The 27,997-nt window shown below is 43.3% G+C and overlaps 1 protein-coding gene across 2 annotated transcripts in view; it reads right to left on the bottom strand.

Moving 5' to 3' along the window:
- Window positions 1–27,997, bottom strand: part of LOC117353728 (tetratricopeptide repeat protein 30A) — a 183,397-nt gene that overhangs the window by 14,088 nt on the left and 141,312 nt on the right. For both annotated transcript variants that reach the window (XM_033929974.1, XM_033929976.1), the window contains 3 exons: window positions 14,930–15,033; window positions 12,448–12,526; window positions 712–841 (listed from right to left, as the gene is read on the bottom strand). In XM_033929974.1, coding sequence (XP_033785865.1) covers window positions 712–841; window positions 12,448–12,526; window positions 14,930–15,033 — 313 coding nt within the window. The remainder of the gene's footprint in view (window positions 1–711; window positions 842–12,447; window positions 12,527–14,929; window positions 15,034–27,997) is intronic.

Below are 27,997 nucleotides of genomic sequence, written 5' to 3'. Positions count from 1 at the left end.
CTTCAGACGGCAGTGGAGGAGACTCGCCGCAGTGCTGTTGAGCACTGTTCCACCAGGACAGGCAGTCCCGCAGCCAACTGCCCCAGCCAGCTGAGAGGGTCCTTGCCGGTCTTCAGCTTAGAGAAGAGACGGCTCGGGGGGTGATATGATAAGAGGTCTATAAAATACTGAATGGAGTGGAAAGGGTAAATGTGAATTGCTTGTTTACTCTTTCCAAAAATACAAGGACTCAGGGGGCATGCAATGAAGCTACTAGGAAGTAGATTTGTAACAAACCAGAGAAAATATTTTTTTACACAAAGTGTAATTAAACTCTGGAATTTGTTACCAGACAATGTGGTGAAATCAGTTAGCTTAGCAGGATTTAGAAAAGGTTTGGATAATTTCCTAAAAGAGAAGTCCATAGGCCATTATTGAGATGGCTTGGGGAAATCCATTCCTAGGATAAGCAGCATAAAATCTGTTTTACTACTTGGGATCTAGCTAGGTACTTGGGACTGGGTTGGACACTTTTGAAAACAGGATATTCTGCTTGATGGATTTTTGGTCTGTCCCACTAAGGCAATTCTTATGCTCTTATCCTCTTTTATGATGGCAGATATCTTGAAAATCCAATATTAGAGCTCTATTCACCTGATAGACAACTAAACATTCAGGGTGATGAGCAAAGGGTTCTGTGAGGAAAACAGAAGTGCTATTTAATGTACTTACTCTCACAGTGCTCTAAAAACTGGATGCATTCGTGGATGACGGTATCTCGCAGCATGATCATATGCTTTGACATGTTTTCCAGTAAGGAAAGGAAGCAACGCTTCGCATAATACCAGGTATCTGTTCCAAGCTGTGAACAACAAATATTAGCTATTAATCCTCTTTTACTACTACATATTACATATGCTACCACCATAAGTAGTTTTTAAATTAATATTTTAATTATACAGTATTTATTTATATATTTAAAGCCTCCTTAAGGGCGGCTATGGGTCTGGGGCTTGACCTGGCTGAAGTCCCCTGAAAGCAGTCTCCATCGATTCCTCACTCAGCGCTCAGTGCCTCCAACTGAGGAAAAGAAGTGTTAGTGGGTGGGTTTACCCTCTTCTCTCCCCAGGAAAAATAAAAAAAACTTCTATGAACAAGGTTGGCTAAATAAACTGATTTATTTACACTATATACATAGGCCTTATAAATGTTAGAAATAGCTTTCAACAATTTCAATACTTTCACACTTAAACCAATACTTGTGCAGTTAATTCAACAGCATTTATATACTATTCAGATATTCAAGCCCTTTCTTTATTGTCTCTTGGACCTTTAACTCTCAGTTCACGATTTACCTATTGTAAAGCCATGTTGCCTCGGATCCTGTAACCCATTAGATTCAAGGAAGTACACTATCCTTTCTGTCAGCAAAACTTCCATTATTTTTCCAACAACTGAAGTGAGGCTCACCGGCCTGTAGTTTCCTGCTTCATCCCTGTGACCACTTTTGTGGTCCCTATTCATAAGAGGGGCCACTCTAACGCTGTCCTCTAGTGCCAAGTCACTTGTGAAAAAGCACACCAGGCTCTGAGGGAACTGTGTTTTCTTTCATCTCTCCTAACTGCTGCTCTTCCTGGGGATTCTATCAGTTGATTCAAAACTGCTTTCCCTGTCCCTATATAACCTTTATAGCCTGCTTATTTAACTTGTACAAACTGCATGTCCAGCATGTCATAGATTGTTATAAACTGCACCTATAGCCTGTTACCGCATGTAAAACCGCATGTATAGCCAATATACGCCTGACCCTGACCCTGTTCTAAGTTCTCCTATAGGACACTATTCAGTTGCTAAGTGCCTGACCTTGTCCACAGCTTCTTATAGGACACCATCCAGTTGCTAAGTGCTTTCAATGTTAAGGGACGAGCGCAATATTTAAGCCCTCTCCTTTACCTCTATACTAGTTCCATTAAGGTATGCTTTAGTCTGTCTAGTCCTCTCTCTACCTAGTTGTCTAGATCCTCTTCTTGCTTAGATACCAAGTTGCCTAGCTTTTCCCCCCCCCCAAAAAAAAAAAAAATATATATATATATATTTATTTATTTTTTTTCACAACCCAAAAGCTCACCAAAGGCTCACCAACCTCTCACCATGAAGCCACCCTCGTGGCCCTTTCTCCTCCTACTTTGCTTTTCCCTCAACTCCACCCTCTGCGTAATACCTTCTTCTCTCGATCTTCTCAATTCCGCAAATACCAATAATATCTGCCCTGGCCTCAAAATCCCCTCGCTGATTCGCACCAGACCACATCCTCTCAAAAAAAAAACCCCGAAGAATCAACCATGCTTCTTTAAAGTCTGTTTCCCCTGCCAATCTCCCCAACCTTGCCTCTGACTCGCTCACCCCAGTCCCAATGCTTTATTGCAACGCAAGATCCGCTTGCAACAAGATTCAAATTCTGAAGGACCTACTTGAAGATTCTGACCCTGGTTTCCTATGCATCACGGAATCATGGATTAAAAAAGATGACCTATTTACACAAAATGAACTCTGCTCCCATGGCTACCAAGGTCTCTTAGGGGCCATCACTTTGTTCTAGTGAACAAAATCTGCTATCTGTCCCTTCGTTAAAAATTATCAATACAAGGAGACAATTTATTTTTTCATGTACTGCACCGCAGACATGGAATGCCCTTCCTATTTTTTTACGAGAGGAAAAAGAACTTGGAAAATTTAAAACTGAACTTAAAACCTTCCTTTTTAAAGATGCTTTTATAACATAATTTTAGTTTTAGTATCATGTTTTCCTATATGAAACCTGTATTAATTATTTCCCTTTGTGTTTCCCCTCAATGTTTCTTCTTTACTTTGTGAATTGTAGTTCTTCCCTCCTCTCCCATGTTTATCAATGTTAATAATCACGAGTTCTTACCCATTATTTAAATAATTGTATGTACTGTATTGTTTGTTTTATTTTTTTTATATTTAATAATTGTTAAATTTAAAGTGTACATTGCTTAGAATATTTGATTAAGCGATTGATCAAGTCAACTAATAAACTTGAAACTTGACTCTTTTCACCTAGATCTAACCGTAAAGGAGGTGGCCTGGCAATTCTCTACAAATCCTTTTTCGATGTTCAGCTCCTCAAAAGGGGTTGTCACACCTCACTAGAATACATGCTTGCTTCCGTCAATGATGAACTTCACCCTCACCCACTGGGCATCCTGCTCCTACACCGCCCACCTACCCCTTGGAACAACTCCTCCGAACTCGTCCTTGAGACTATAACAAATGCCTTCCTCAAGTTCCAAAGATTATTGATCATTGTAGACATCAATCTCCACCTAGACGAATCACCAGCAAGGATACGATTGAACTTATTAGCTTCCTCACCTCCCTTGGCCTCACCCCCCCTGCACCATCCCCAACCCATGAAAAGGGGCACACACTAGACCTCATTAGCTTCCTCGACCTTACTGCTCACAAGACGTCAATTGACGACACTCGCTGGGAACATGTCCCCTGGTCTGACCACTTCCTAGGGGCTTTCTGTCTCCCCATCTTTATGTCGCACCTTGGGGCTCCACCCCGTACTTCCAACCCCATTACCTTCCGCAAAAAAATCACAAGCGACCTGTTCTGGTCTAAATTTCTCAATCTATTCTCTTCTGCCCCTAAGCCTGCAGATTCAGGTACTAATTGGCATAACTGGGTCGCTCTCTCCAAATCCACCTATCTTTCCCTCGCGCCCCTTTCCACTAAATCCATCTCCTATCCCCGCAAGGCCCCTTGGTTCCTCCCATATCACAGAGAGCTAAAACAGAAATGTCGAGCTCTGGAGCGCATATGGAAAAAATCAAAATGTCCTATAGACAGACAGTCCTGGAGAGTCAATATAAAGCTGTACAATACAGCACTAAAAAAAGCAAGAAAGAACTTCTATGGTGACAAAATCTCCAGGTCCAACAATCAAAGCAGTACTCTATTCAACATCTGGCGCTCCCTAACCTCCAAAAGAGACCCCACCTTGCTCCCCTCCTCTCCCTCAGCTGATGTTCTAGCAAAATTCTTCAACAATAAGGTTTCTTCCTTGAGATGCTCTTTTCCTCCTTCAGTCTCTTACAACTCCCTAGTGCCCACCGATTCCACTCCCACCCTAATGGTCTCCAACCCTATCCCAGTTGACAGATCCTGGACCACCTTTGAGCGCGTATCTGAATCCCTGGTCCTCAATCTCTGCCTCAAACTGAAATCCTGTAATTGCTCCTTGGACCCATTCCCCTCCTACCTATATGAGAACATTCCCGCTCAGGCTATTTCTTCTATCACCATTCTCATAAACTCCGCCCTTCAGTCGGGCCATTTCTCCCCAGAAATGGGTCATATCGCCTTGACCCCACTACTGAAAAAATCTGACCTTGACCCTTCCATACCATCCAGCTATCGCCCAATTGCAAATATCCCTCTCCTAACCAAGATGCTAGAGTCCATCATTTCTTCCCAACTCTCATCATACTTAGAGAGATTCTCTATTCTTTTACCCTATCAATATGGTTTTCGTCCAAACTTCAGCACCGAATCCCTACTGTCTTCCCTGATTTCAAGGGTTCAACAACTTCACTCTCGAACCAAGTTCGCCGTCCTCCTACAATTTGACCTTTCCGCTGCTTTCGACGTTGTTCACCATGATATTCTTGTTTACCAACTCTCTGAGATAGGTATCAACTCCACAGTCCTAGGTTGGTTCTCTAAATTCCTCTGCTCTCGTTCTTACATTGTTAACATGAATGGCACCTCATCCTCCCCCTGGAAACTGAATTGTGGAGTCCCGCAAGGCTCTCCACTATCCCCTATCCTTTTCAACATCTATATGTCCTCCCTAAAACTCCTCCACCTATCCCCCCTTGAAACAATTTACACTTATGCAGACGACATCCTCTTCCTCCTCGAGACCGATTCGAACCTCACCGACCTGTCTAAGAAAATATCCTCTTGTATAATGAACCTACAATCCTGGGCCCACACTGTGCAAATGAAATTGAATGAGTCCAAAAAAAGACTTCTTTGGCTCGGTCCAAAACTAGATCACCTACCCACCTCCATCCCACTACCCTCTGGCTCCTCTCTGCAGCTTGAGTTCTCCAGCAAGGTCTTGGGCATCATCATTGATTCCACATTGTCCTTCAATGACCACCTCCAATCCTTGGTAAAAAAATGCTTTTTCAGCCTTCACATGCTGAGGAAAGTTAGATCCTGCTTCCATCAAAAACATTTTACCCTCCTTGTCCAATCCATCATCCTCTCCAGATTGGACTATTGCAACTCTATCTACTTAAACCTAACTAAGAAAAACCTCCACAGACTCCAACTGATTCAGAATGCCGCGGCCAAGCTCATCTTCGCTAAAAGTAAATTTGACCATGTCTCCCCGCTCCTGGCCAAGCTCCACTGGCTTCCGATAATCGCCAGGGTCCACTATAAATGCGCCTGTTTAACTTTCAAAATCCTATATGGTATCCTCCCTCCCTTTATCCTCTTTCTTGGAATTCCTCAAACCCTAATACCACCAGATCCTCCCACAAATTAAAACTATCCTTCCCCTCGCTAAAAGGCATTTCCCACACAGGGACCTCCCTCCACTTCAAAATCACTGAGCTCTGGAACAACCTTACCTCCCCTCTTCGGAACTTGAGCTCTCTCCAAGTTTTCCGCAAACATCTGAAAACCTGGCTTTTCTCAAAAAATGTAAGTCTCCCTCCAACTTAGGAATCAAGGAAACTCTTATATCTTGGCATCCCAAGTCCTCTAAATTATCTTCACACTTCTACCTCTAACCCTCTGTTGTAGTTCCTTCCTATTTCTCCTACTGTAAACCATGTCGAGCTCTACGAACGTGGAGATGATGCGGTATACAAACCTAAGGATTAGATTAGATTAGATTGAAGGGCTGAAGTTAGGACCCAAAGTGGTGAACTGGGTCAGAAACTGGCTGTCGGACAGATGCCAGAGGGTGGTGGTTAATGGAAGTCGCTCGAAGGAAGGAAAGGTGAGTAGTGGAGTCCCTCAGGGATCAGTGCTGGGGCCAATCCTGTTCAATATGTTTGAGTGACATTGTTGAAGAGTTAGAAGGAAAAGTGTGCCTTTTTGCAGATGATACCAAGATTTGTAACAGAGTAGACACTGAAGAGGGAGTGGAAAATATGAAAAAGGATCTGCAAAAGTTAGAGGAATGGTCTAATGCCTGGCAACTAAAATTCAATGCAAAGAAATGCGGAGTAATGCATTTGGGGATTAATAATAGGAAGGAACCGTATATGCTGGGAGGAGAGAAGCTGATATGCACGGACGGGGAGAGGGACCTTGTGGTGATAGTGTCCGAAGATCTAAAGGTGAAAAAACAGTGTGACAAGGCAGTGGCTGCTGCCAGAAGGATGCTGGGCTGTATAAAGAGAGGCTTAGTCAGTAGAAGGAAGAAGGTGTTGATGCCCCTATATAGGTCATTGGTAAGGCCCCACTTGGAGTATTGTGTTCAGTTTTGGAGACCGTATTTGGCGAAGGACGTAAGAAGACTTGAGGAGTCCAAAGGAGGGCGACGAAAATGATAGGAGGCTTGCGCCAGAAGACGTATGAGGAGAGACTGGAAGCCCTGAATATGTATACCCTAGAGGAAAGGAGAGACAGGGGAGATATGATTCAGACGTTCAAATACTTGAAGGGCATTAACCTAGAACAAAATCTTTTTCAGAGAAAGGAAAATGGTAAAACCAGAGGACATAATTTGAGGTTGAGGGGTGGTAGATTCAAGGCAATGTTAGGAAATTCTATTTTACGGACAGGGTGGTGGATGCCTGGAATGCGCTCCTGAGAGAGGTGGTGGAGAGTAAAACTGTGACTGAGTTCAAAGAAGCATGGGATGAACACAAAGGATCTGAATCAGAAAATAAGATTAAATATTGAACTAGGCCAATACTGGGCAGACTTGCACGGTCTGTGTCTGTATATGGCCGTTTGGTGGAGGATGGGCTGGGGAGGGCTTCAATGGCTGGGAGGGTGTAGATGGGCTGGAGTAAGTCTTAACAGAGATTTCAGCAGTTGGAACCCAAGCACAGTACAGGGTAAAGCTTTGGATTCTTGCCCAGAAATAGCTAAGAAAAAAAAAATTTTAAAAATTTAAATTGAATCAGGTTGGGCAGACTGGATGGACCATTCGGGTCTTTATCTGCCGTCATCTACTATGTTACTATGTTAGTGTTTCCAAAAAATCCTTTGTACCTCTCTCAGTTTTGTGTTTTGATTGCTCACATTGTAGTTGTAGGCTCCTTCCAAGTTTCTTAGCTTAGGTGGACTTGGCTGTGTACCTAGATTCCTTCTTTCCTTCCCAATCCACTCTCGCCCAGTCCCCAAGTTCTCACACAATCTGTAGAAGCTCTTAGTGGTAGGTGGGTGCTGTCCTTCTCAGCTGGTGGGCCTGCCCCTGGTGGTTATCCTTTTAGCTTTGAGGGCCCTTGCCCTTCTAAGAGCATTCTATCTCCACCGCTGTTCTCCAGGGAGCTTTCTCCCTTGTTAGGCTGCTGATTGCACCCCGGCAGCTTGATGTCTCTGCAGGGCTCTGGTGGCCTTCCCCTTCTTCGAGAGGAGCCTCTGGGGTAGCTCCCTGCTGGGATCCCGGTTATCAGCCCTCAACAGAGCTCAGTGACCACCAGTAACGGGGTTCCCTCTAGAGGGCTGCCTCTGATCTTCTCAGCTCTCAGGCAAAGATAGTGCATCTGCAGGCCCTTTTCTTCTGCCCTGAACTGCTCCCAAAGGCTGTTTACCTTGAGCATAGCTTCCAAGAGCTGCTGGTCTTCTGCCCTATGCTCCCTGCTCCCAATCCATTTCTTCAAGAGTGCCCCTAGTGGTACACCTCTGCTAGTGCACAGCATACAAACTCTAAAAAGAACTCTGTCAGCCAGTTACTGAGTTTCCCATCAATGGAACTACCTCCCAAATGAGCATAATACAGATATGACTCTATGCAGTACAAGCTCATAGATTCTAGACTCTTCAGAACCAGTTTTTAATTCCCTGGGTTTGCCTCCCCACTATTTTCTCCCTTCTTTGAACTCATGGGGAGTGGATTTCCACTTCCCCTATTCTGATTCAGTTCTGCTCAGTCCATATCCCCATATTCATTTGAGCCCACAAGCTTTATTCCCACTCATGAAATTAATCTCTTAAAATGCATACATTTCACCCAAGTGTCTGAATGTTCATCCCTCAGTGCATGATTTGCATATGGAGTTACTCAAACCTTTCTGCATAACCAGCCATGTGACTTTCACAAATTGAATACTTTTCTCTTGCAGTGGCAGACAGAAACCCCTCTCACTTTTCAGATTCAACACAGACAGATAAATGTTGATTTTAAGCCCACTGTTCACAAACACTTTTCAAGATTTCAGAAACCCACCCCTATGGAAGGTTTCACATATATTACAATATTGTGTTTTGAAAAACTGGAGGCAATGTGTCATATATCCAGTCTAAAAACAAGTCATGCTGGTCTGCTTCTTTCAGATTTTTATTGTTCTGCCTGCTGCTTTGATATAATAAATTAAAAAGAAAGCTTCATTAGCAGGTTTAATGAACCCAAAAGTTTATTAGCAAAGGGGCAGTAAGATATACACAAAAGAAAAAAGAATGGAAAAAAAAGCAGTTTTAAATGTGATGTTATATAGGCCCTCCTTCCAAAGTAGTTTCCATTGGATTGATTGGAGGAAAACATTGAGAATACAGAAGGAATTACATTAATTTCCTTCTTTCTCAATTTGCATTATACAAATATGTGATCTATTAGTTGCGGTAGTGAGCCCTAGTGGCCAGAATGCAGAACTATGAAACTTGAAAACAAGTAAATCATTGCTGTATGATCTTGTGATAGTCACGGAACTTTCTGAGGATGATTTTCAGTGTACATATGTCAGTGCCAGTAAACATCTGAGATTAAAGTCAATCAGATATCTTTATTAGATTAACTCAGACCTGTTAATCAGCCCAACTTAGGAGCATAATTATCAATGTGTCTACCGTTATGATGCATTATTTTATCACTAACTTGTACCAGATTAGCACAGGTCCCATTTTATGCAAAGGTCCCAGTTTATTTTAACTAGGTTAACAGTACAATAGCCTGGGAGGAAGCGATGTCACTCCTGGGAATGGCAGCATAGTTGCTGAGCTCCGTTGGGGCTTTTGCTTGCACTTTGATTAAACAGCTTCTCCTGAGCGGTATTGATATCCAGTTGGAGTATTTTGGGAGTGTGAATGCATGGCGAGCCGAAAGAAACTGGAGAAATTTAAATTTACAGGAGTGATAAACAGCTGGAATTGAGTGGAATGCTGCCAGAAAAAAACAAGATGGCGCAGAAACAATCGGCACCGGATGGAACCGACTCCCCTAACTTTTTTGCTGGTGGCGATTCTCAGACCCATAAGACTATGGAGTCCTGGTTTAAGGAATTGAAAGAGGAAATGGTTTGAGTATGGGAGAATGTAAAAGCAGCATTAGCCAAGCTTCGGGCGGAGGTTGGAGAGCTGGGAGGCCACATTGCTGCATCAGAGGAACATGTGGCCACTCTAACGAATGAACTGCAGGAGACTAGGGAAGTTGTAGTGCAGGCAGCATCAACTTTACTGGATTTACAAGCGCAAGTTGAGGATCTAAAAAATAGATTTCAACACGCAGTAATCTGCGGTTTAAAGGAGTTCCTGACGCTGAAAAATTTAAAGACTGTAAACAGGTTGTGTGCGAGTTTTGCATCCAACTTCTTGGGGTGGATGGCGCAGAGACTCCCGAGACCATCATTCTGTGCATGCACATCACAGTTTGGGACCCGCTCTTGCTACGGGACCCTGAGACATAATAGCCTGTTTTGAAGACTATTTAAGGACTAGTTAAGGAGCAAGTTTTTCAGGCGGCAAGGCACCATCCGAACTTTCAATTGAATAACATCTCAGTGGGAGTTTTTCAGGATCTAACCTTGGTGACCTTACAAAAGAGAAGAGCTTTTCGGGTTTGTGCTCAGGACACCACTACCACTGGCTTTTCCCATTTGGCATCTGGATGACTGTGAATGGCAAGTCACGTAAAGTGGATACGGTGGCTGATGTTTGGCTAGCATTGACAGAATTGTGATGTGGGAGTTTACCGGAACTCCCCCAGAAGCCATCTGGCGCTAAGAGTCTTGGATCAGCTGGAACCTGGCAGACAGTTTCACGGCTGGCTAAAAAATCAACAAAGACTGTGTCATGAGACTTGGCCAGACTGGTTCAGCTTGATTGTGTCTACCAAGAACAAATGTTAGTCTTTTCTGGACCTTTGATAAAATACAGGATGTGGTTTGTTTGGGAAGTTATGAGTGTTGTGTGCGTATTGAGAGTTGAATGGGGTAAGGTTGGCTGTTTTGGATATCGGAAATATTGCTGTGTTATAATGTTTTTCTTTTGTTTAAGGGAGGGGTGCTGAAGGGGACAAACGCTGATCCTGATGGAGAAGAATCAGAATGTCAAGTGAAGGGAGGGGAGGTGGGGGGAGGGAAAATGGGTGGGAGGTTTGGAAGTTCTTTGCAGGAGCAGAAGGAGAAGGCGGGGGAGCATAATAGGTTCATGATTGGTTCCTGGAATGTAAACATGAATAGTCCAGGTAAAAGGAGTGTGGTTTCTCGAGAGCTGAAAAGATTGCAATGTGATATTAGTTTGTTACAAGAGACACATCTGCGACCACGAGATGCGGCTCTATTGAGATCCAACCACTTTGAACAGATTTGGACACATCGAGGGGCAAGTCCATATAAGAAAACGGTGGGTATTGTCTTCCTGGTTAGGCGAGGGCTTAGATTAGATCTTGATCAAATTTACCGGGATAGTTCAGGGAGGTGTCTTGCTTTGCAGGGCACTTTGCAGGGTCATATGATCACAATTATAAACATTTATGGTCCCAATATTGCTCAGGTAGAATTTTACTAGATGCTCCAGAAAGATTTATTGGGGTTTGTGAGGGGTTCTGTTTAATTAGGAGGGAAATTTAATGTACCACCTGATGTTGCTGCTGCTCCCTGGGTGGGAGGGAGTTGGGAATGTTGGTTGCTGTTAAGTTGATGAAAGATTGTATTTGTGAAAAGCACATATTGTATTTGTTTGCTGTTGAATTTAGATACTTTCATAATAAAAAAGATTTAAAACATAATGTATCACCTGATGTGCATTTGGATAACTCTAAGGGAGGGAGGGGTACATCTAAAACCCACAGGAGAACTCTGTTATTTTCGATGCAAACCTTGGGTTTGGTAGTTTGTTGGTGACTTTCCCATGGGATACAAAGAAACTACAGTGGTTCCTTGGATTACGAGCATAATCCGTTCTAGAAGCATGCTCGTAATCCAAAATGCTCGTTTATCAAAGCGAGTTTCCCCATAGAAAATAATGGAAAAACTCGCTTTGATACGTTCCCACCCCCCCTACCCCCGATAACCGGCATTGTTCCCCCCGCTCGCAAAGGCCCCCTCACTCCAACTGGCACCCCCCCCGCGCGAACCGGCCCCCCCCCCACCCGAAATACTTAAAACTTACCCTCCCCCCCATCTGGCACTGGCATGCAGGCACAGATCGTGCCGGTGCCTAGAAGATCTTCCGGCTTCTGCCTGCCTTGAGCATGCATCTGCGCATGCTCAAGGACTTCTAATTCTCCCTCTTGCCGAGATTCTCGGCAAGAGGGAAAATTAGAAGTCCTTGAGCATGCGCAGATGCATGCTCAAGGCAGGCAGAAGCCGGAAGATCTTCTAGGCACCAGCACGATCTGTGCCTGCATGCCGGTGCCAGACGGGGGGGAAGGTTAAGTTTAAGTTGTTCGGGCGGGGGGGGCCGGTTTGCGCGGTTGGAGCGAGGGGGCCTTTGCGAGTGGGGGGTAGTGATGCCGGTTATCGGGGGGGGGGGGGTTCTCGCAAATCGAGTCAACACTCGGTTTGCGAGTCAAAAGTTTGCTGATTGTTTTGCTCGTCTTGCAAAACACTCGAAAACCGGGTTACTCGCAAACCGAGGTTTGACTGTATACTTATTTCTCTCATGCTCAACAGACTTATACAAGAATTGATGATATTTGGATACATAGAAACTTGTGGGATACAGTGCAGAAAGCTACATATACATATTGAGATCTTTAAGTCTGTCCTCAAAAACTTTATGATGAAGATCACTGACCATTTTAGTAGCCTTCCTCTGGATCAACTCCATCCTGTTTATATCTTTTTAATTCTCTGCACATAAGTACTTTCTCTTTAAAATTGTTCAGAGAAAAAGTATCCTCATACTTTCCTTTTCAAAAATGACACACATGGCCAGTAAGCCTAGTTTAAAAAATATATCCCTTAAAGTCTCAGTTTTCCCCATCTAAATTTTTTTTCTTCATTTATACACAGCATCCAAACTTACCTTCTTATTATAGGGTTCTAAACTTTTAATCACTCGTGAGATGCCAAAGTCATAATTTCCTTTAGCACAGTAAAGTGTTCTAAAATAAACATGAGAAAAAAAATGAGCGGATAAATAGCAAAGCTTTGGGCTATACAGAAGTGCTTTATAACCAGAAAACTACCTAATGTGAGATGTCCCAGACTAAAGGCCAGGGCACTTTCAAAGTACAAACTGGTAACAGAATTGTCTAACAAAGAAAGAAGGATCTATAAAATGGATTGGGGTAAGGAACCCAAATATTTATTCTGAGGTTGATATTGCTGCCTGGTTAAACCCCACTGAGGTCCCAATGCTCAAAATTTATTGTTCAATTAAGACTGGTTGTAGCCAGTCTTACTTACAAATTAGCTCAGCCTCCAGTGCACAAAAGGGTTCTTGGGGGCTTTTACCAATCATAGTAACAGCCACCAAGAATCTTATGCAAATGTATTACAAGTAGCTCATTAGTATTAAAAATTAAAATGAGCACTCTGTGTGACGTACAGCAAGGAATGCCAACCTCTTACTGTGCAAACTTTTCCGGCAGGTCTGCAGCGGCCAGTGACTTCACTGTTTGGAGTGGTTTGCTTTAATTTGAGCAGTTTGTTTGAATTTTTAATCTGATGTGCCTGTGTTGTGTGTGTGTGTGTCCTGCACCTATCAACCATGTCTAAAACTGACATATAACTAAAAAAAAAAAAGACTTCCAAATTTGCCGCAGCACAAGAGGCTTCAGCTGCAGCTGAAACATTTGTTTTTTTTTGTTGTTGTTGCCCTAGTTGCTGTTTACCGGAGCTCTGCGATCACAGCCCTGCCCTATACTAGGCCTGTGCACAAGCACTTTTCCTAACGCTCAGTGCTTGTGCGCAGGTGATAGGCATAGTTCTTCCCCTTTCACTTTGGTACTTAGCACCAATAGAATGCATAGAATTTTCATCACTTGGCAAATGAAAATCACTCCCAACCTGGCGTTTTCCATCAGGTTGCCATGAGTGAGCCAACACTTGATTTTCAGTGGCACTTCCCCTAATTGGCTAGGCTAAGGGGAGGCCAGGGGTCGAGTTTGGGTGGAGCCACAACTTAAAAGATTAGCAGTGATTTTTTGTCCATTAACCAACCTTATAAAGTTAGAACAGCAAAACAGCTACAGTATTCTAATTTTAAATGGCAAGTTAACCGGGCACCAGTCTGAATATTGGATGGTTCTCAGTTAACTTCAAAGTTGGTTAACATACCTGGATATTCAATGCTGTGATCCTCACATGCCCCAGCACTGAATAATTGGGCTAAGGCCAGCCCACAGCTGGAATTGACTTACCAGCTGTTTACTGCTGCAGGCTGAATATTGACCCTTTGCCTCTAAGCTACCATTTCAGCTGCGAAGTTCAAGCAACTTTCTAATGTCAGAAGGTGCCACTAGACCTCATTAGCCAATATACCGTAACTGTTTGATATTATAAGCATTATTTTCAAAGCCACTCATACTGGTAAACAACAATTATTTATTAGCAGCAATGATTTCTGTAGTACTATCACATGCACATAGGGCTGTACAGAGACCTTTATGAAAGAGTTCCTGTTCCTTAGAGCAAACAATCTAGTCAAGACAGATGAGCATAAATTAGGTATCTGAAAATCACCCTTCCTTAATATATCTACAAGTATCTGAGGAATTCAACAATGCACATGTTCAGCCACATTTTGTAAAAGTATTCCTATAATGATTGAGTGGGATTGGAAAAAAGAACTGAGACTGGAGGACAGAAGAGGGCGAGGTAGCTTATAGGGAGCAAGAGAGAATGTGAGGGAAAATTCAAAAGAGGAAAGGAAGTTATAAAACTCAATGAAAAATCTTTTACAGTGAGACAAAAACCAAAGTTACTTACCTGCTGCACATATTCTCAAAGAATTTAAATCTTCACATATGAGGTGATGACACTGAAAGAGCCAGTCTGAGAACCTGGGGAATCTAGTTTGATTCCCACTGTAGGTCCTTATGACTATGGGTAAGTCACTTAACCTTCCATTACCTCAGATACAAAAAAGTACCTATATATAAATACATAAATTGCTTTGATTATAACCACAGAAAAGTGGTATATCAAATCCCATCCCCTTTCCCTTTTGAAAGTGAAAGTACCCAGGTTACACATGCCACTCCTTTTTCTGTAGGTATTATATCCATGGAAAAAAATGTGAGTAACTTTAAAAATGAAGTAGACTGTAAGATTTCCATCCCCTAACCTTGCTCCTAGAACACAACTTCTCAATACAGATAAAAACACTTGAAAGTTGGGCACTTTTTGGAAAGCATTTTTGACTATATAAATGTTTTTTGTTTTCCCAAAATTGCCCTCTTCAGATTAATTTTGAAATTGAACTCTCTTAGTACAAACTATGCATGGTGCTCTGTGCACTGACAGGTACATTTCTCTCCTCTGATTTTGATATAATGACTTACCCGATGACTAGGTTCACAATGCAAAGATGGTAAGTTTTTTTATCAGGATCATCATAAGCCAGTTGTTCCTCTTCCTTTTCAATCTTTCTCATCAGTTCCTCTGCCTATAAGCAAAGGGTGGGAAAAGGCAGATTGAATGGAATTATAAAAAAGAATGCCACTGCTAGTGAAGTTCTAAAAAGAACTTTCTTTCAACTGTAAATGTTCTCAATCAAAGTGAATCAAATGTAGCACAGATAAAACATGGCAACAGCCATTATTAGTGGGATCAGTATATGAAACAATTCTGCTTGCAGACTATATGGTAAATGGCATGAAAACTGTCTGCTTCTGGCATAGAGCCCAATGAATGCCATATGGGCCAGAAGTAGGGGGTCCAACATTCATTTTATTCACCAAACAGTTTTATCTAAACACTAAAGGGCTATAAAATCAAACAGCAGCCATACTATAAATCCAATAATGGGGACATTTTGAAAGCTAGAGCACTTCACAATCCATTTAAGATTATGAACCAGAATTACTACAGGCATTTGTGTCTGAGTAAAAAAGCTCTTAATGTGAATTCCAATTAACTATGAGAGTAGAGTTCTGCAACTATGACTCAATAATTGTCTACTTCTGGCATGGCATAAAATGGGGAATCAGCTACTTTAAGACTTGTTATGCAGTTTGCAGAAACCCAATAAGGCCCAGCACAGAGTGCTAGTACATCAATATCTCATGTTTATAGCATCTTCTGCAATCATAATCCCATTTCTGCTGAAATAAACCAATAAAAACATCTTAGTTTTCACAATTGGCTTCACATGCTGTGGTTACTTGCTGATAATGGGGCAAATATTTGCATAGCTGCAACTGCTTAGATGGGGTCCTCTGAAAGGTGGTATATCAAGAAGCTAAAACAATGTCAGCATTTATGTCAAAACTAAAAAGCAACACAGAAAAACAAATCGGCAGCAATGCAAAATGTCTGTGTGCTTCTAAAGACAAAGGTTTGACTGCACTTGTTTTGTTTTCAAACTCCAAGCGGAGAAATGGAAGATTAGGTTTATTAATTCATTTTAAATCCCGTCCTCCCCAGAAAGCTCAGAATGGTTTACAATATAACATATATAATAATTACAACAAAAAAATACAGACAATTAGGACTATAATAATAATAGTTTATTTTTATATACCGCCAAACCATCAGTTCTTGGCAGTTTACACAATAGTAATTACATCAAGTAATTAAAATACAGATCCAAATAACAATGTCTTGTAAAAGGAAATAATAAAATTCAAAAAAAGATACTGACTAACAAAGTACAACCCTAACTTAATGAAAATAAAATATGCACTATACAGATTATTTATATAGATAGCCATTTAGCACAGTTACTTACCGTAACAGGTGTTATCCAGGGACAGCAGGCAGATATTCTTAACACATGGGTGACGTCACCGACGGAGCCCTCGGTACGGACCTTTTAACTAGAAGTTTCTAGTTGGCCGCACCGCGCGTGCGCGAGTGCCTTCCCGCCCGACGGAGGAGTGCGTGGTCCCCAGTTAGGATAAGCCAGCTAAGAAGCCAACCCGGGGAGGTGGGTGGGACTTAAGAATATCTGCCTGCTGTCCCTGGATAACACCTGTTACGGTAAGTAACTGTGCTTTATCCCAGGACAAGCAGGCAGCATATTCTTAACACATGGGTGACCTCCAAGCTAACAAAGAGGGAGGAGGGATGGTTGGCCATTAGGAAAATAAATTCTGTAACACAGATTGGCCGAAGTGTCCATCCCGTCTGGAGAACGCATCCAGACAGTAGTGAGTAGTGAACGTGTGAACTGAGGACCAAGTGGCCGCCTTGCAGATTTCCTCGATGGGCGTGGAACGGAGGAAAGCCACAGAAGCAGCCATAGCTCGGACTCTGTGGGCCGTGACAGATCCTTCCAGTGAGAGACCGGCCCGAGCATAACAGAAGGCAATACAGGCAGCAAGCCAATTTGAAAGTGTCCGTTTGGAGACAGGACGGCCCAAACGGTTGGGATCGAAAGACAAAAAGAGCTGAGGGGATGTTCGGTGAGCTCTGGTACGATCAAGGTAGTAAGCAAGGGCACGCTTACAATCCAGCGTGTGCAACGCCTGTTCTCCAGGATGCGAGTGAGGCTTAGGGAAGAAGACGGGAAGCACAATGGACTGGTTGAGGTGAAAAGCTGAGACCACCTTGGGAAGGAATTTAGGGTGGGTACGCAGAACAACCTTGTCATGGTGAAAAACAGTGAACGGTGGGTCGGCAACCAGTGCATGCAGTTCGCTAACCCTCCTGGCAGAGGTGATGGCAATTAGGAAAAGCACCTTCCAGGTAAGAAGCCTGAATGAAGCTGTGGCAAGAGGCTCAAACGGAGGTTTCATGAGAGCAGAGAGAACCACATTCAGGTCCCAGACGACGGGAGGAGGCTTGAGAGGCGGTTTGATGTTGAAGAGCCCTCTCATAAATCTTGAAACCAGAGGATGAGCCGTGAGGGGTTTTCCGAGAATAGGCTCGTGAAACGCAGTGATGGCACTGAGGTGGACTCTGATGGAGGTGGTTTTGAGGCCAGCGTTGGACAGCGAGAGCAAATATTCCAAGACAGTTTCCACCGCCAAAGAGGTGGGTTCTTGATGATGCCGGAGACACCACGAGGAGAATCTGGTCCACTTCTGATGGTAACATTGGAGAGTGGCCGGTTTCCTGGAGGCGTCCAAAATGAGGCGGACCGGTTGAGATAGATTCTCCGGAGAGGTCAGCCCGAGAGAAACCAAGCTGTCAGGTGGAGGGAAGACAGGTTGGGATGTAGTAGAGACTGATTCTGCTGTGTAAGTAGAGTAGGAAACACAGGAAGAGGAATGGGCTCCCTGGAGCTGAGTTGAAGCAGAAGGGAGAACCAGTGTTGACGAGGCCACCGAGGGGCGATGAGGATCATGGTGGCATTGTCCTTGCGGAGTTTGGACAAGGTCCGCAACATCAAAGGAAGTGGAGGGAAGGCATAGAGGAACCGATCCCTCCAGTTGAGCAGGAATGCATCCGGGGCCAGACGGTGAGGAGAGAAGAGTCTGGAACAGAATTGGGGCAGCTGATGGTTGTGAGGTGCTGCAAAGAGGTCCACCTGCGGAGTGCCCCATCGAGCAAAGATGGAGAGTAGAGTCGGAGGGTCCAACGTCCACTCGTGAGGTTGAAGGATGCGGCTGAGATTGTCGGCCAGAGAGTTCTGTTCGCCCTGGATATAGACCGCCCTGAGAAAGAGATTGCGGTCCGTGGCCCAGGTCCAGATGCGCAGAGCCTCCAGACAAAGGGGGCGAGATCCGGTGCCGCCTTGCTTGTTTATGTAGTACATGGCGACTTGATTGTCTGTGCATAGGAGGAGGACTTGAGGACAGAGAAGATGTTGGAAAGCCTTGAGGGCGTAGAACATGGCTCTGAGTTCCAGGAAATTGATGTGATGACGACGCTCCTGTGGGGTCCAAAGTCCCTGGGTGCGTAGATCTCCCAGGTGAGCTCCCCACGCGTAGGGGGACGCATCTGTGGTGATGATCATAGAGTGGGGGGGCAGATGGAAAAGAAGACCCCTGGAAAGATTTGAGGAGTTCAACCACCATTGGAGAGATTGCTGAAGAGATGATGTCACAGAGATGGGATGAGAAAGAAGATCCGTAGTCTGTGACCACTGGTTGGCGAGCGTCCACTGAGGTGTACGAAGGTGGAGACGAGCCAGAGGAAGGACATGCACTGTCGAGGCCATGTGACCCAGGAGGACCATCATCTGTCGAGCAGGAATGGAGGGATGCATGAGTACCTGACGGCAGAGATGGAGCAGGGTCTGCTTGCGATCGGAGGGGAGAAAAGCCCTCATTAGCGTGGTGTCCAGAACTGCTCCAATGAATTGAAGTCGCTGGGTGGGAAGCAGATGCGACTTGGGGTAGTTGATCTCGAACCCCAGGAGGTGGAGGAGAGAGATGGTGTGATGAGTAGCCTGTAGCACAAGTGGAGACGTAGGTGCTTTCACCAACCAATCGTCCAAATAGGGGAACACCTGGAGGTTGTGAGACCTGAGGAAGGCCGCTACCACTATAAGGCACTTGGTGAAGACCCTGGGTGAGGAGGCGAGGCCGAACGGTAGCACCTTGTACTGATAGTGGTGGTGCAGTACCTGGAACCGCAGGTAGCGGCGAGAATGTTGATTGGTGGAGATGTGAGTGTAGGCCTCTTTGAGGTCCAGGGAACATAGCCAGTCGTGTTGAGAAAGAAGAGGGTAGAGCGTGGCAAGGGAGAGCATTCTGAACTTCTCCTTGACCAGACACTTGTTGAGGTCCCTGAGATCGAGAATGGGACGGAGGTCTCCCGTCTTTTTGGGTACCAGGAAGTAGCGGGAGTAGAATCCCTGCCCCCTTTGATCTGGAGGTACTTCTTCGATGGCATTGAGAAGGAGGAGGGATTGAACCTCCCTCAGGAGGAGGGGGGTTTGAGATGAGTTTGAAGCAGACTCTACGGGAAGGTTGTCCGGAGGCAGAGTCTGGAAGTTGAGAGAGTAGCCGTGGCGGATGATGTTGAGGACCCACTGGTCCGACGTGATGACTTCCCAACGGCTTGAGAAAATGGTGAGACGACCCCCGATAGGCTGTGGAAGAGGCAGCGAGGGTGGATGACTGGCTATGCCCTGGAGAGAAGAGTCAAAAGGGCTGAGATTGTTTAGCAGGCTGAGGAGGCTTGGAGGGTTGAGTGGCCTGAGACCGAGCCTGGGCATGGTGCTGCTGTTGACGGGGTCGCCGAGATTGTTGGGGAGGCGGATTGAGTGGCCTGGCTGAGAACCTCCGCTGGTAAGATGATTGAGGCCGATAGGGTCGAGCAGGCGGAGCCTTCTTTTTCGGCTTGATCAGGGTGTCCCACCTGGTCTCATGGGCAGAGAGTTTCTGGGTGGTGGAATCCAGTGACTCTCCAAAAAGCTCATCCCCGAGACAGGGGGCGTTGGCCAGGCGGTCCTGGTGGTTGATGTCCAGGTCGGAGACTCTGAGCCAGGCCAAGCGACGCATGGCTACAGCCATGGCAGAGGCCCGAGAGGTGAGCTCGAAGGAGTCGTATATCGAGCGGACCATATACTTGCGCATTTGGAGAAGGCCAGATATGTGCTGCTGGAATAGCGGGACCTTGCGCTCAGGTAGGTACTTCTGGAGGGCAGACAGCTGTTGGACCAAGTGTTTGAGATAAAAGGAAAAATGGAAGGAATAGTTGTTTGCCCTGTTGGCAAGCATGGCATTTTGGTAAAGTCTCTTGCCAAACTTGTCCATGGTCTTACCTTCTCTGCCAGGAGGGGTAGAGGCATAGACACTGGAGCCCTGAGTCTTTTTTAAGGTGGATTCCACCAGAAGGGACTCATGGGGCAATTGAGATTTGTCGAATCCTGGAATAGGGATGACACGGTAAAGGTTGTCCAGTTTACGGGGAGCTCCCGGTACCGTGAGGGGATTTTCCAAGTTTTTGTAAAATGTCTCCCGTAAGATGTCATGTACGGGAAGCTTGAGGAACTCTTTAGGAGGTTGCTCAAAGTCTAAGGCTTCTAAAAAGGCTTGGGACTTTTTGGAGTCAGATTCAAGGGGAAGTGACAGAGCAGCAGACATTTCCCTCAGAAATTTAGAAAAAGAGGATTGCTCAGGTTTAGAGGTGGCATCAGGTGCCGATGGTTCCTCATCAGATGAGGAGGGATCCTCCTCGGTACCGAGAGGAGTCTCCTCCCATAAATCAGGATCCCTGACCTCTGGTGCATGTCGGGACACCGGGGTGGAGGGTGCGGTGTGGCGAGTCTTGGACAAAGATTTACCAGAGCGCACCGAAACGGTACCAGGGGAGGACGATCGGCGTCGTTCTCGGTCCCGAGAAGAGTGCCGTACCGCCTGGTGCCGAGTAGGATCCACTGTGGGTTGAGAATGAACCACAGGATCATCAGGAAGTTGTTGGGCCGAAAGGATCGGCATCGAGGTGTTTACCGGTACCGAAGGAGTGGACACCGGGGGCTCGGTGCGGGGCTCGGGCCGGTCTGGTACCGGAAGGAGCGGTGCCAGGATAGAGGGTAGCAGTTGTTCAAGTTGTTTCTTCAACTGCTCCTGAAGCTGAGTTTGTAGAATGGCCGAGATACGGTCATCTAGGGGTGGCATCGGAACCGCTTTCTTTTTCTTCGGTTCCTTGGATGCCGCTCCACGCCCCGGCGATGAGGAGGCCGATGACGAGGCACTCACCGTTATCGGGGCGGAGCGTTTACGGGACCGGTGCGATGCCGGTATGGACGGTGTCGTCACCGTAGCTGGAGGGCGCTCGAGGGAAGAGGAAGGCTTCTTAGCCGGCTTACCTGGCGCCAGTGGCGCCGATGCGGGATCGGTCGGTGTCGAGCTTGACGGTGCCGATTTCTGCGGTACCGCCGTTGAAGGTGATGAATCCATCGCCGACTCGGAGCCGAAGAGAAGGGTTTGCTGGATTCTTCGGTTTTTAAGAGTACGTTTTTGTAAAGTGGCACAGCGGGTGCAGGAATCTGCCCGATGCTCCGGACCCAGGCACTGCAAACACCAATTGTGTGGGTCAGAAACGGAGATCGGGCGTGCACACCGCTGGCACTTCTTAAAACCGACCTGCGGGGGCATGAAGGGGAAGATAGCCTCCGCAAAATCGAAGTCCGAGGCCTGTATAATGGCAACAGGCCCCGCCGGGGCAAAAACGAAAGAAACAAGAAAAATCAAAGTTTTTTTTTTTTTTTTTTGCAATTCAAAGAAAAAGGAAACCCGAAGGTAGAGGAAGAAAAATTTAGAACAAAAGCGCGAGCGGGAAGGCAAAAAGTGATTTCAACGGCCGTTGAAAAAATACACGCGTCTTCTTCGCTCCGCGGAAACGAAGAAACTGGGGACCACGCACTCCTCCGTCGGGCGGGAAGGCACTCGCGCACGCGCGGTGCGGCCAACTAGAAACTTCTAGTTAAAAGGTCCGTACCGAGGGCTCCGTCGGTGACGTCACCCATGTGTTAAGAATATGCTGCCTGCTTGTCCTGGGATAATAAACCTTACTCCATAAAATAATAAAAATCCGCCTATCATAATTTTGAAATCTATTAAATATTGTATTGTTTAAATAGATAAGTTTTAAAATCTTTCTGAAATTGATGGTAAGTGAGGGCTGGAGTAATAAGAGCATTCAAACATGAATTCATTACTCCTGCTTGAAAAGCCAGTGTCCTATCTAAAAATTTCTTAAAACGGCACGCTTTTGCTGAAGGAAAATAAAACCAACCAGTTCTATGTATTTTTTTTTTTACATTTAACAAATCTAAAATGAGCAACAAGATAAGATGGAGCTAACTCAAATAAAACTTTATAGTAAATACATCCAAATTTAAACAACACTCTAGCCTCGAATGGCAACCAGTGAAGTTTTTGATAATATGAGCTGATGTGATCATGTTTTTTTTAATTAAAAATCAAACGAATAGCTGTGTTTTGAATTAATCTTAATCGACTAGTTGTTTTTTTATGAGCACCCAGATAAATAACGTTACAATAATCTAATATTGAAAGAACTGATGATTGAACCAATATTTTAAATGATATAAAATCAAAATATTTTCTGATGGTATGCAACTTCCAAAGAGTAATAAAACATCTTTTGACCAATAAATCTGTATGAGCCTTAAATGATAAAGTACGATCTAATGTAACTCCTAATATTTTTAAAGTAGGGACTATTGGATAGATTTGACCATTTACCGTCAACTTCGTTTCAATAAGCTTATCATTAGGGCTAGCCAAAAAAAAACTTTGATTTATCTGGATTCAATTTCAATTTGAAACTAGAAGTCCAGAATTCCACTTGTGTAAGAATGAAAGAAATCTGATTTAAAATTTCTGGTGTAAATGCAGTTAAAGGGATCAATACTGAAATATCATCTGCGTAAATGAAAAATTTTACTTGTAAACTATAAAGAAAATGACCCAGTGGTACTAAGTAAATATTAAATAGAGTTGGCGAAAGTGGTGATCCCTGAGGAACCCCACTTTAATTTACCCACCAAGCGGACAGCTGACCAGCACTAACAACCTGATAAGACCTATTTTTTAGGAAACCTTGGAACCAATTCCATACCTTTCCTGAGATTCCAATAAAATCTAAACATGATAATCAAATGTCATGGTCAACCAAGTCGAAAGCACTGCTCAAGTCCAGTTGTAAGATTATTGTACTTGAATCCGCTTTAAACAAGGTATGAATGTGATCAATTAATGAGGCCAGTACTGTCTCTGTACTAAATCCTGATCAAAAACCAGACTGATCATTTTGTACATTAACAGATGGGATATAGATTTGTAGGTTACAGATTGTATGGTAGGAGGAGGAGGAAAGGGGATGAATGCTCTGGCATTTAACAATGCTGATGAGCGGAGGAAGTTGGAGTCTAAGAGCTATAATGTATGGATACTAGGCTTAGGAGAAGAGGGAGGTTTTTATTGCTTTCCTAAAGCTCACAAGTCTTTTGAGGGATTTGATGTGAGGAGACAGTTGATTCCAGTACTTTGGTAAGAAGTGGGAGTAAGACCTGAATTTGGCAATTTCTAGTCAGAGGCTCCAACCAAGGGGCAATTGTAGACATGTTTCCTCCTGGGAGCGGAGGGGTCTGTTTGGGACGTACAGCAGGAGTTTGGCTGATATGTAGTAAGGTGCCATGTTGTGTAAAGACTTAAATGCAAGCACTAAGCCTTTGAAGATGCAGCATTTGGCTATGGGTAGCCAGTGGCCTGGTGCTAGTGCTTGGGATACTTGATCATACTTGGGATACTTTAGAAGTCTAATTGCTGCATTTTGAACATGTTGTAGATGCTTATAGAGTTTTTGATGTCAATCTGTTGAATAGTGCATTTCAGCAGGCAATGTGGGAGAGGACAAAGGCATAGAGAAGTTGGGCAAAATCAGGTTTGGAATAGTTTCTTATTTTTTGGAGTTGTCAGAGATAGTAAAAAGAAGAGGAGACCACTTGAGAGATATGACTAGTGAGTGATAAGTTTGAGTCGAGAAGTACTCCTAGGCTGCGTACTTGGTCTTTTGTAGTTATGGTAGATGATTCCCAGAGGAGAGAAGGTCGGTTGTAGATTCAGTGCTCTTTGTGGATCCAAAGGAGTTCAGTTTTTGAGGCGTTCAGTTGCAGTTTGTTTGTAGACATCCAGGTTTTTATTTCTGAGAGATAGTTATGAAGTTTTGCAATCTGGGAGATGCTGTTCTTCCCAAGTGGAAGATATAGTTGGATGTCATCGAAGATTTGGATTTGGTGTTTGTGGGCTATATCCAGGACAGGTGTAATGTAGAGGCTGAGCAAGAAGGGGACAGTAGTGCCCTTGTGGCACGCCATATTTGACTGCTTTGACTTTGATAGGGTAGAATAGAGTAGTATGCATTGGGATCTGTTGCTTAAGAAGGATGTGAACCAGCGCAGTGTCTTTTCTTGGAGGTCAAGTTTTGTGAGTCTGGTGAGGAGAGAATGAGCAATGGTGTCAAAGGCTGCGCTGAGGTCTAATAGCACCAATAGGACATTGTTTCCCTTATCCATGAGTTTCCAGCAGTCATCAATGATATCAAGGAGGGCCATTTTCATACTGTGAAATTTCCAGAATCCAGACTGGAAAGTGCAAAGGGCTTTTTGATTGTCAATGAAGGAATGTAGTTGGGTGGAGTACAATTTTTTCCAGGATCTTTGAAGTAAATGGTAGGTTAGAGATGGGCTGAAAGTTGCTGGGTGTGTCTGGTTTGAGTGTGGGTTTCTTTAGGAGTGGTCTGATGATTGCTTATTTCCAGATGGTAGGTACCTAGCCTGTTTGTAAGGAGGCATTGATAACATCTTTTGCTGCTAGAAGGAGGTGTGATGGGCAGGGAGCCAGATGGGTGAAGTGAATCAACAATCTTGGTGAGGTCATTGAATGAGATATTCTTGAAGTGGGTTAATTTTTCAGTTGTGGGTTTGAGAGTTCTGTTTGAAGGGGGTATTGGTGTCAGTTGTCTAGTCAAGTAAAAGCGAGAGCATATTCTATCTTGTCGCAATGAAGTCAAAGAGTGATTTGCTGTTGAGGTTAGTGCTCAGGTTTTGGTTATCTCCTTGCAATAATGTGAATATCTTTTTTTGTTAGTGTAAATAGGTTCTTTGATCTGTTGGGTTTCTTTTTAGTAGCTGTTGGGAGTAGTAGGCCTTTTTGATGCTGAGGATTGCTTGTTTGTATTCTTCGTGAATTTTTTTCTAGTTAGATTTGTCACTGTTTGGGTTGGCTTTTTACCATTCCCTTTCTGCTAAACGTTCTTACCTTTGCTAATCAGTCTTGACCGAGTATTTATTATCCTTACTGCAAAGTTTGTAAAGAGCCTCATTTACATGTTCTTCAGCTCCTCTTCCTCTCACTCAGGGCTGTGCTCGATGGAAGGGAAGGAAACAGAGATGACAGACAATGGGGTATGGCAGTGACAGACCATGGGCAGACACTGGATGGAAGGTGCAGAGCCCCCTTCCTTAATGTAGATCAGAAGGACATATCATTTAATTTGGAAATAACAACTGATATCCCAGTAAATAGATAATGTAGAGAATGTGTACCTGCTACTGAACTTCAGGTTAGAACATTATGCAATAGACTAGGATGAAGCAAATGTTCCTTGGACCCATTTCTATCTTTCGAGAAATCTCTAATCAAGCTGTTTCCTGGTTAACCATTATGATAAACTATTTTTTAGATAACGGCTTTTTTCTGCATCTATTGGCCATATAGTTCTTACTCCACTACTGAAAGGTACTGATCTAAATCCTGCTGCACAGACAAATTATCGTCCTACTGCCAGCATTCTTCTAGTAACTAAGCTGATTGAGTCAATCGTTTCTAAACAACTTTCAAGCTATCTAGATAAATTTTCCATTCTGTTGCCTTTTCAACATGGATTCTGTTCTAATTTTAGCACAGAAACCTTATTACTATCACTGGTTTCTAAGATTCAAAGCCTATTAACCCAGAATCATTATGCCATACTATTAAAATTTGATCTTTCAGCAGCCTTTGATGTAGTAATCCATCATGTTCTAGTTAAACTGCTTTCAGATATGGGCATGGAGGATAAAGTTTTGACCTGGTTCAAAGGAATTTCTTTCATTACGGTCCTATGTAGTGAACTTTGGAGGCACAACATCTTCTGTATGGTCACCGGATTGTGATGTTTCCCAGGGTTCCCCACTATCTCCTTCCTCTTTAATATCTACACGACTACATTAAAATTTTAAAAACTAAGCCCTGCTAAAATCACTATTCACTTATGTGGATGATATTTTAATTTTGCTTGAAGTTGACCCTAATTTGATTAATCTTACAGCCAACATAATTTTCTTGCTTATCCAAATTACATACACAAAACCATTTATTTTTATTTTTTATTTTTTTCTTCTGGCATCATGCTTGATTTTATTTATTTTATTTTTTTAAAATTTTTATTTATTAATTTTCATTTTTACAATAATTGATTCACAAGTAATATAATTAATTGCTATATATCATTGTATCTATCATTAATAAAACTTAATTTATAAACAGTATATATTATAAATTATATATAATCAGAAGATATAAATCCCTCCCCATTTTTACAAATATTATTTCCAGAAATTATACATAACCCACCCCATTCCTATATAAGTACTGCAATTGTGCTAAGAAGTCTAATCATTAGAATAATTAGTCAATGGTTGCCAAATTTTCTTGAAATTATGAAGATTCCCATTTTGTAATGCTAGTATTTTTTCCATTTTGTATATATAACAGACAGAGTTCCACCAGAACGTATAATTTAATTTGGTATAGTCTTTCCAATTTTGAGTGATTTGTTGTATGGCGACTCCTGTCAATATTAATAGTAGCTTGTTATTATTTGCTGAGATCGGACTCTGAGTTCTCATTGCAGTGCCAAATAGTATGGTATCATATGAGAGTCCTACATGATTTTCTAGTAATTTATTAATTTGGGGCCAAATCAGATTCCAAAAGGCATTTACACAGGGACAAAAAAAAATTAAGTGATCTAACGTCCCTATTTCTATTTTACAATGCCAGCATCTATTGGATCTAGTATTATCTATCTTTTGCAGGCGCGTAGGGGTCCATAACACTCTATGTAATAAAAACATCCATGTTTGACTCATAGATGCTGACTTTGTAGATCTTAATCTCCAGGACCAGAATCGTGGCCATTGAGACGCAGAAATTGTCTGTCCAATCTCAATACTCCAAATATCCCTAAGACCAGTTTTCTTTTTTTTATTTAAAAATCCATATATCAATTTGTACCATTTTGCGGCTTGGTGACCCAAGAAATCCGCCTGGAAACATAAAACCTGCAGACTATATTGAGTATTAAGATTTTTCCATTCAGGGAACCCTACCTGAATGGCCTGCTTCAATTGCATCCATTTAAAATATTGTGATTTATTTAAGCCAAATTTATTTTGCAATTGTGAAAAACTAAGCAGTGAACCTTCTGAAATGACATCATTTAATGTTCGTATACCTGCACTTATCCATTGTTTCCAGACGATCTTAAATCCGCCAATTTTGATCCTGGAGTTTACCCAAATAGATTGATTTAGTGATTTACAAATTGGGTCTGGTGATAGGTTACTTATATATCTTAATGTTTTCCAAGTGTCTAATAATATTCTGTTATCTTTGTATCTTCTAGGCATTGTTATACTAATTAAATGATCTAAATGTAATGGGAACAGGAGCCGCCATTCTAAATATAGCCAATCTGGTACATTCTCCATGAGATCTGGGAGGATCCAATACATACCCTGTCTTAGAATATAGGCAGATCTCCCCATAATGAGGTTTCTTCAAGAGAAAGAAAACCAATCTTCTCTTGCTCCTCGTAACATCACCGGCTTTGTCCCAACCTCCCTACCAAATTAATTAATGTTTAATATTATAATCTATTACCTACACTTAAAAACTATTTAATTACTATCTAACTTTATTTTCATTTATTTATCTCACTTT

This window comes from Geotrypetes seraphini, chromosome 2, assembly GCF_902459505.1.
Source record: "Geotrypetes seraphini chromosome 2, aGeoSer1.1, whole genome shotgun sequence".
Classification (NCBI taxonomy): domain Eukaryota; kingdom Metazoa; phylum Chordata; class Amphibia; order Gymnophiona; family Dermophiidae; genus Geotrypetes; species Geotrypetes seraphini.
This window is presented reverse-complemented; position numbering and strand designations above follow the sequence as displayed.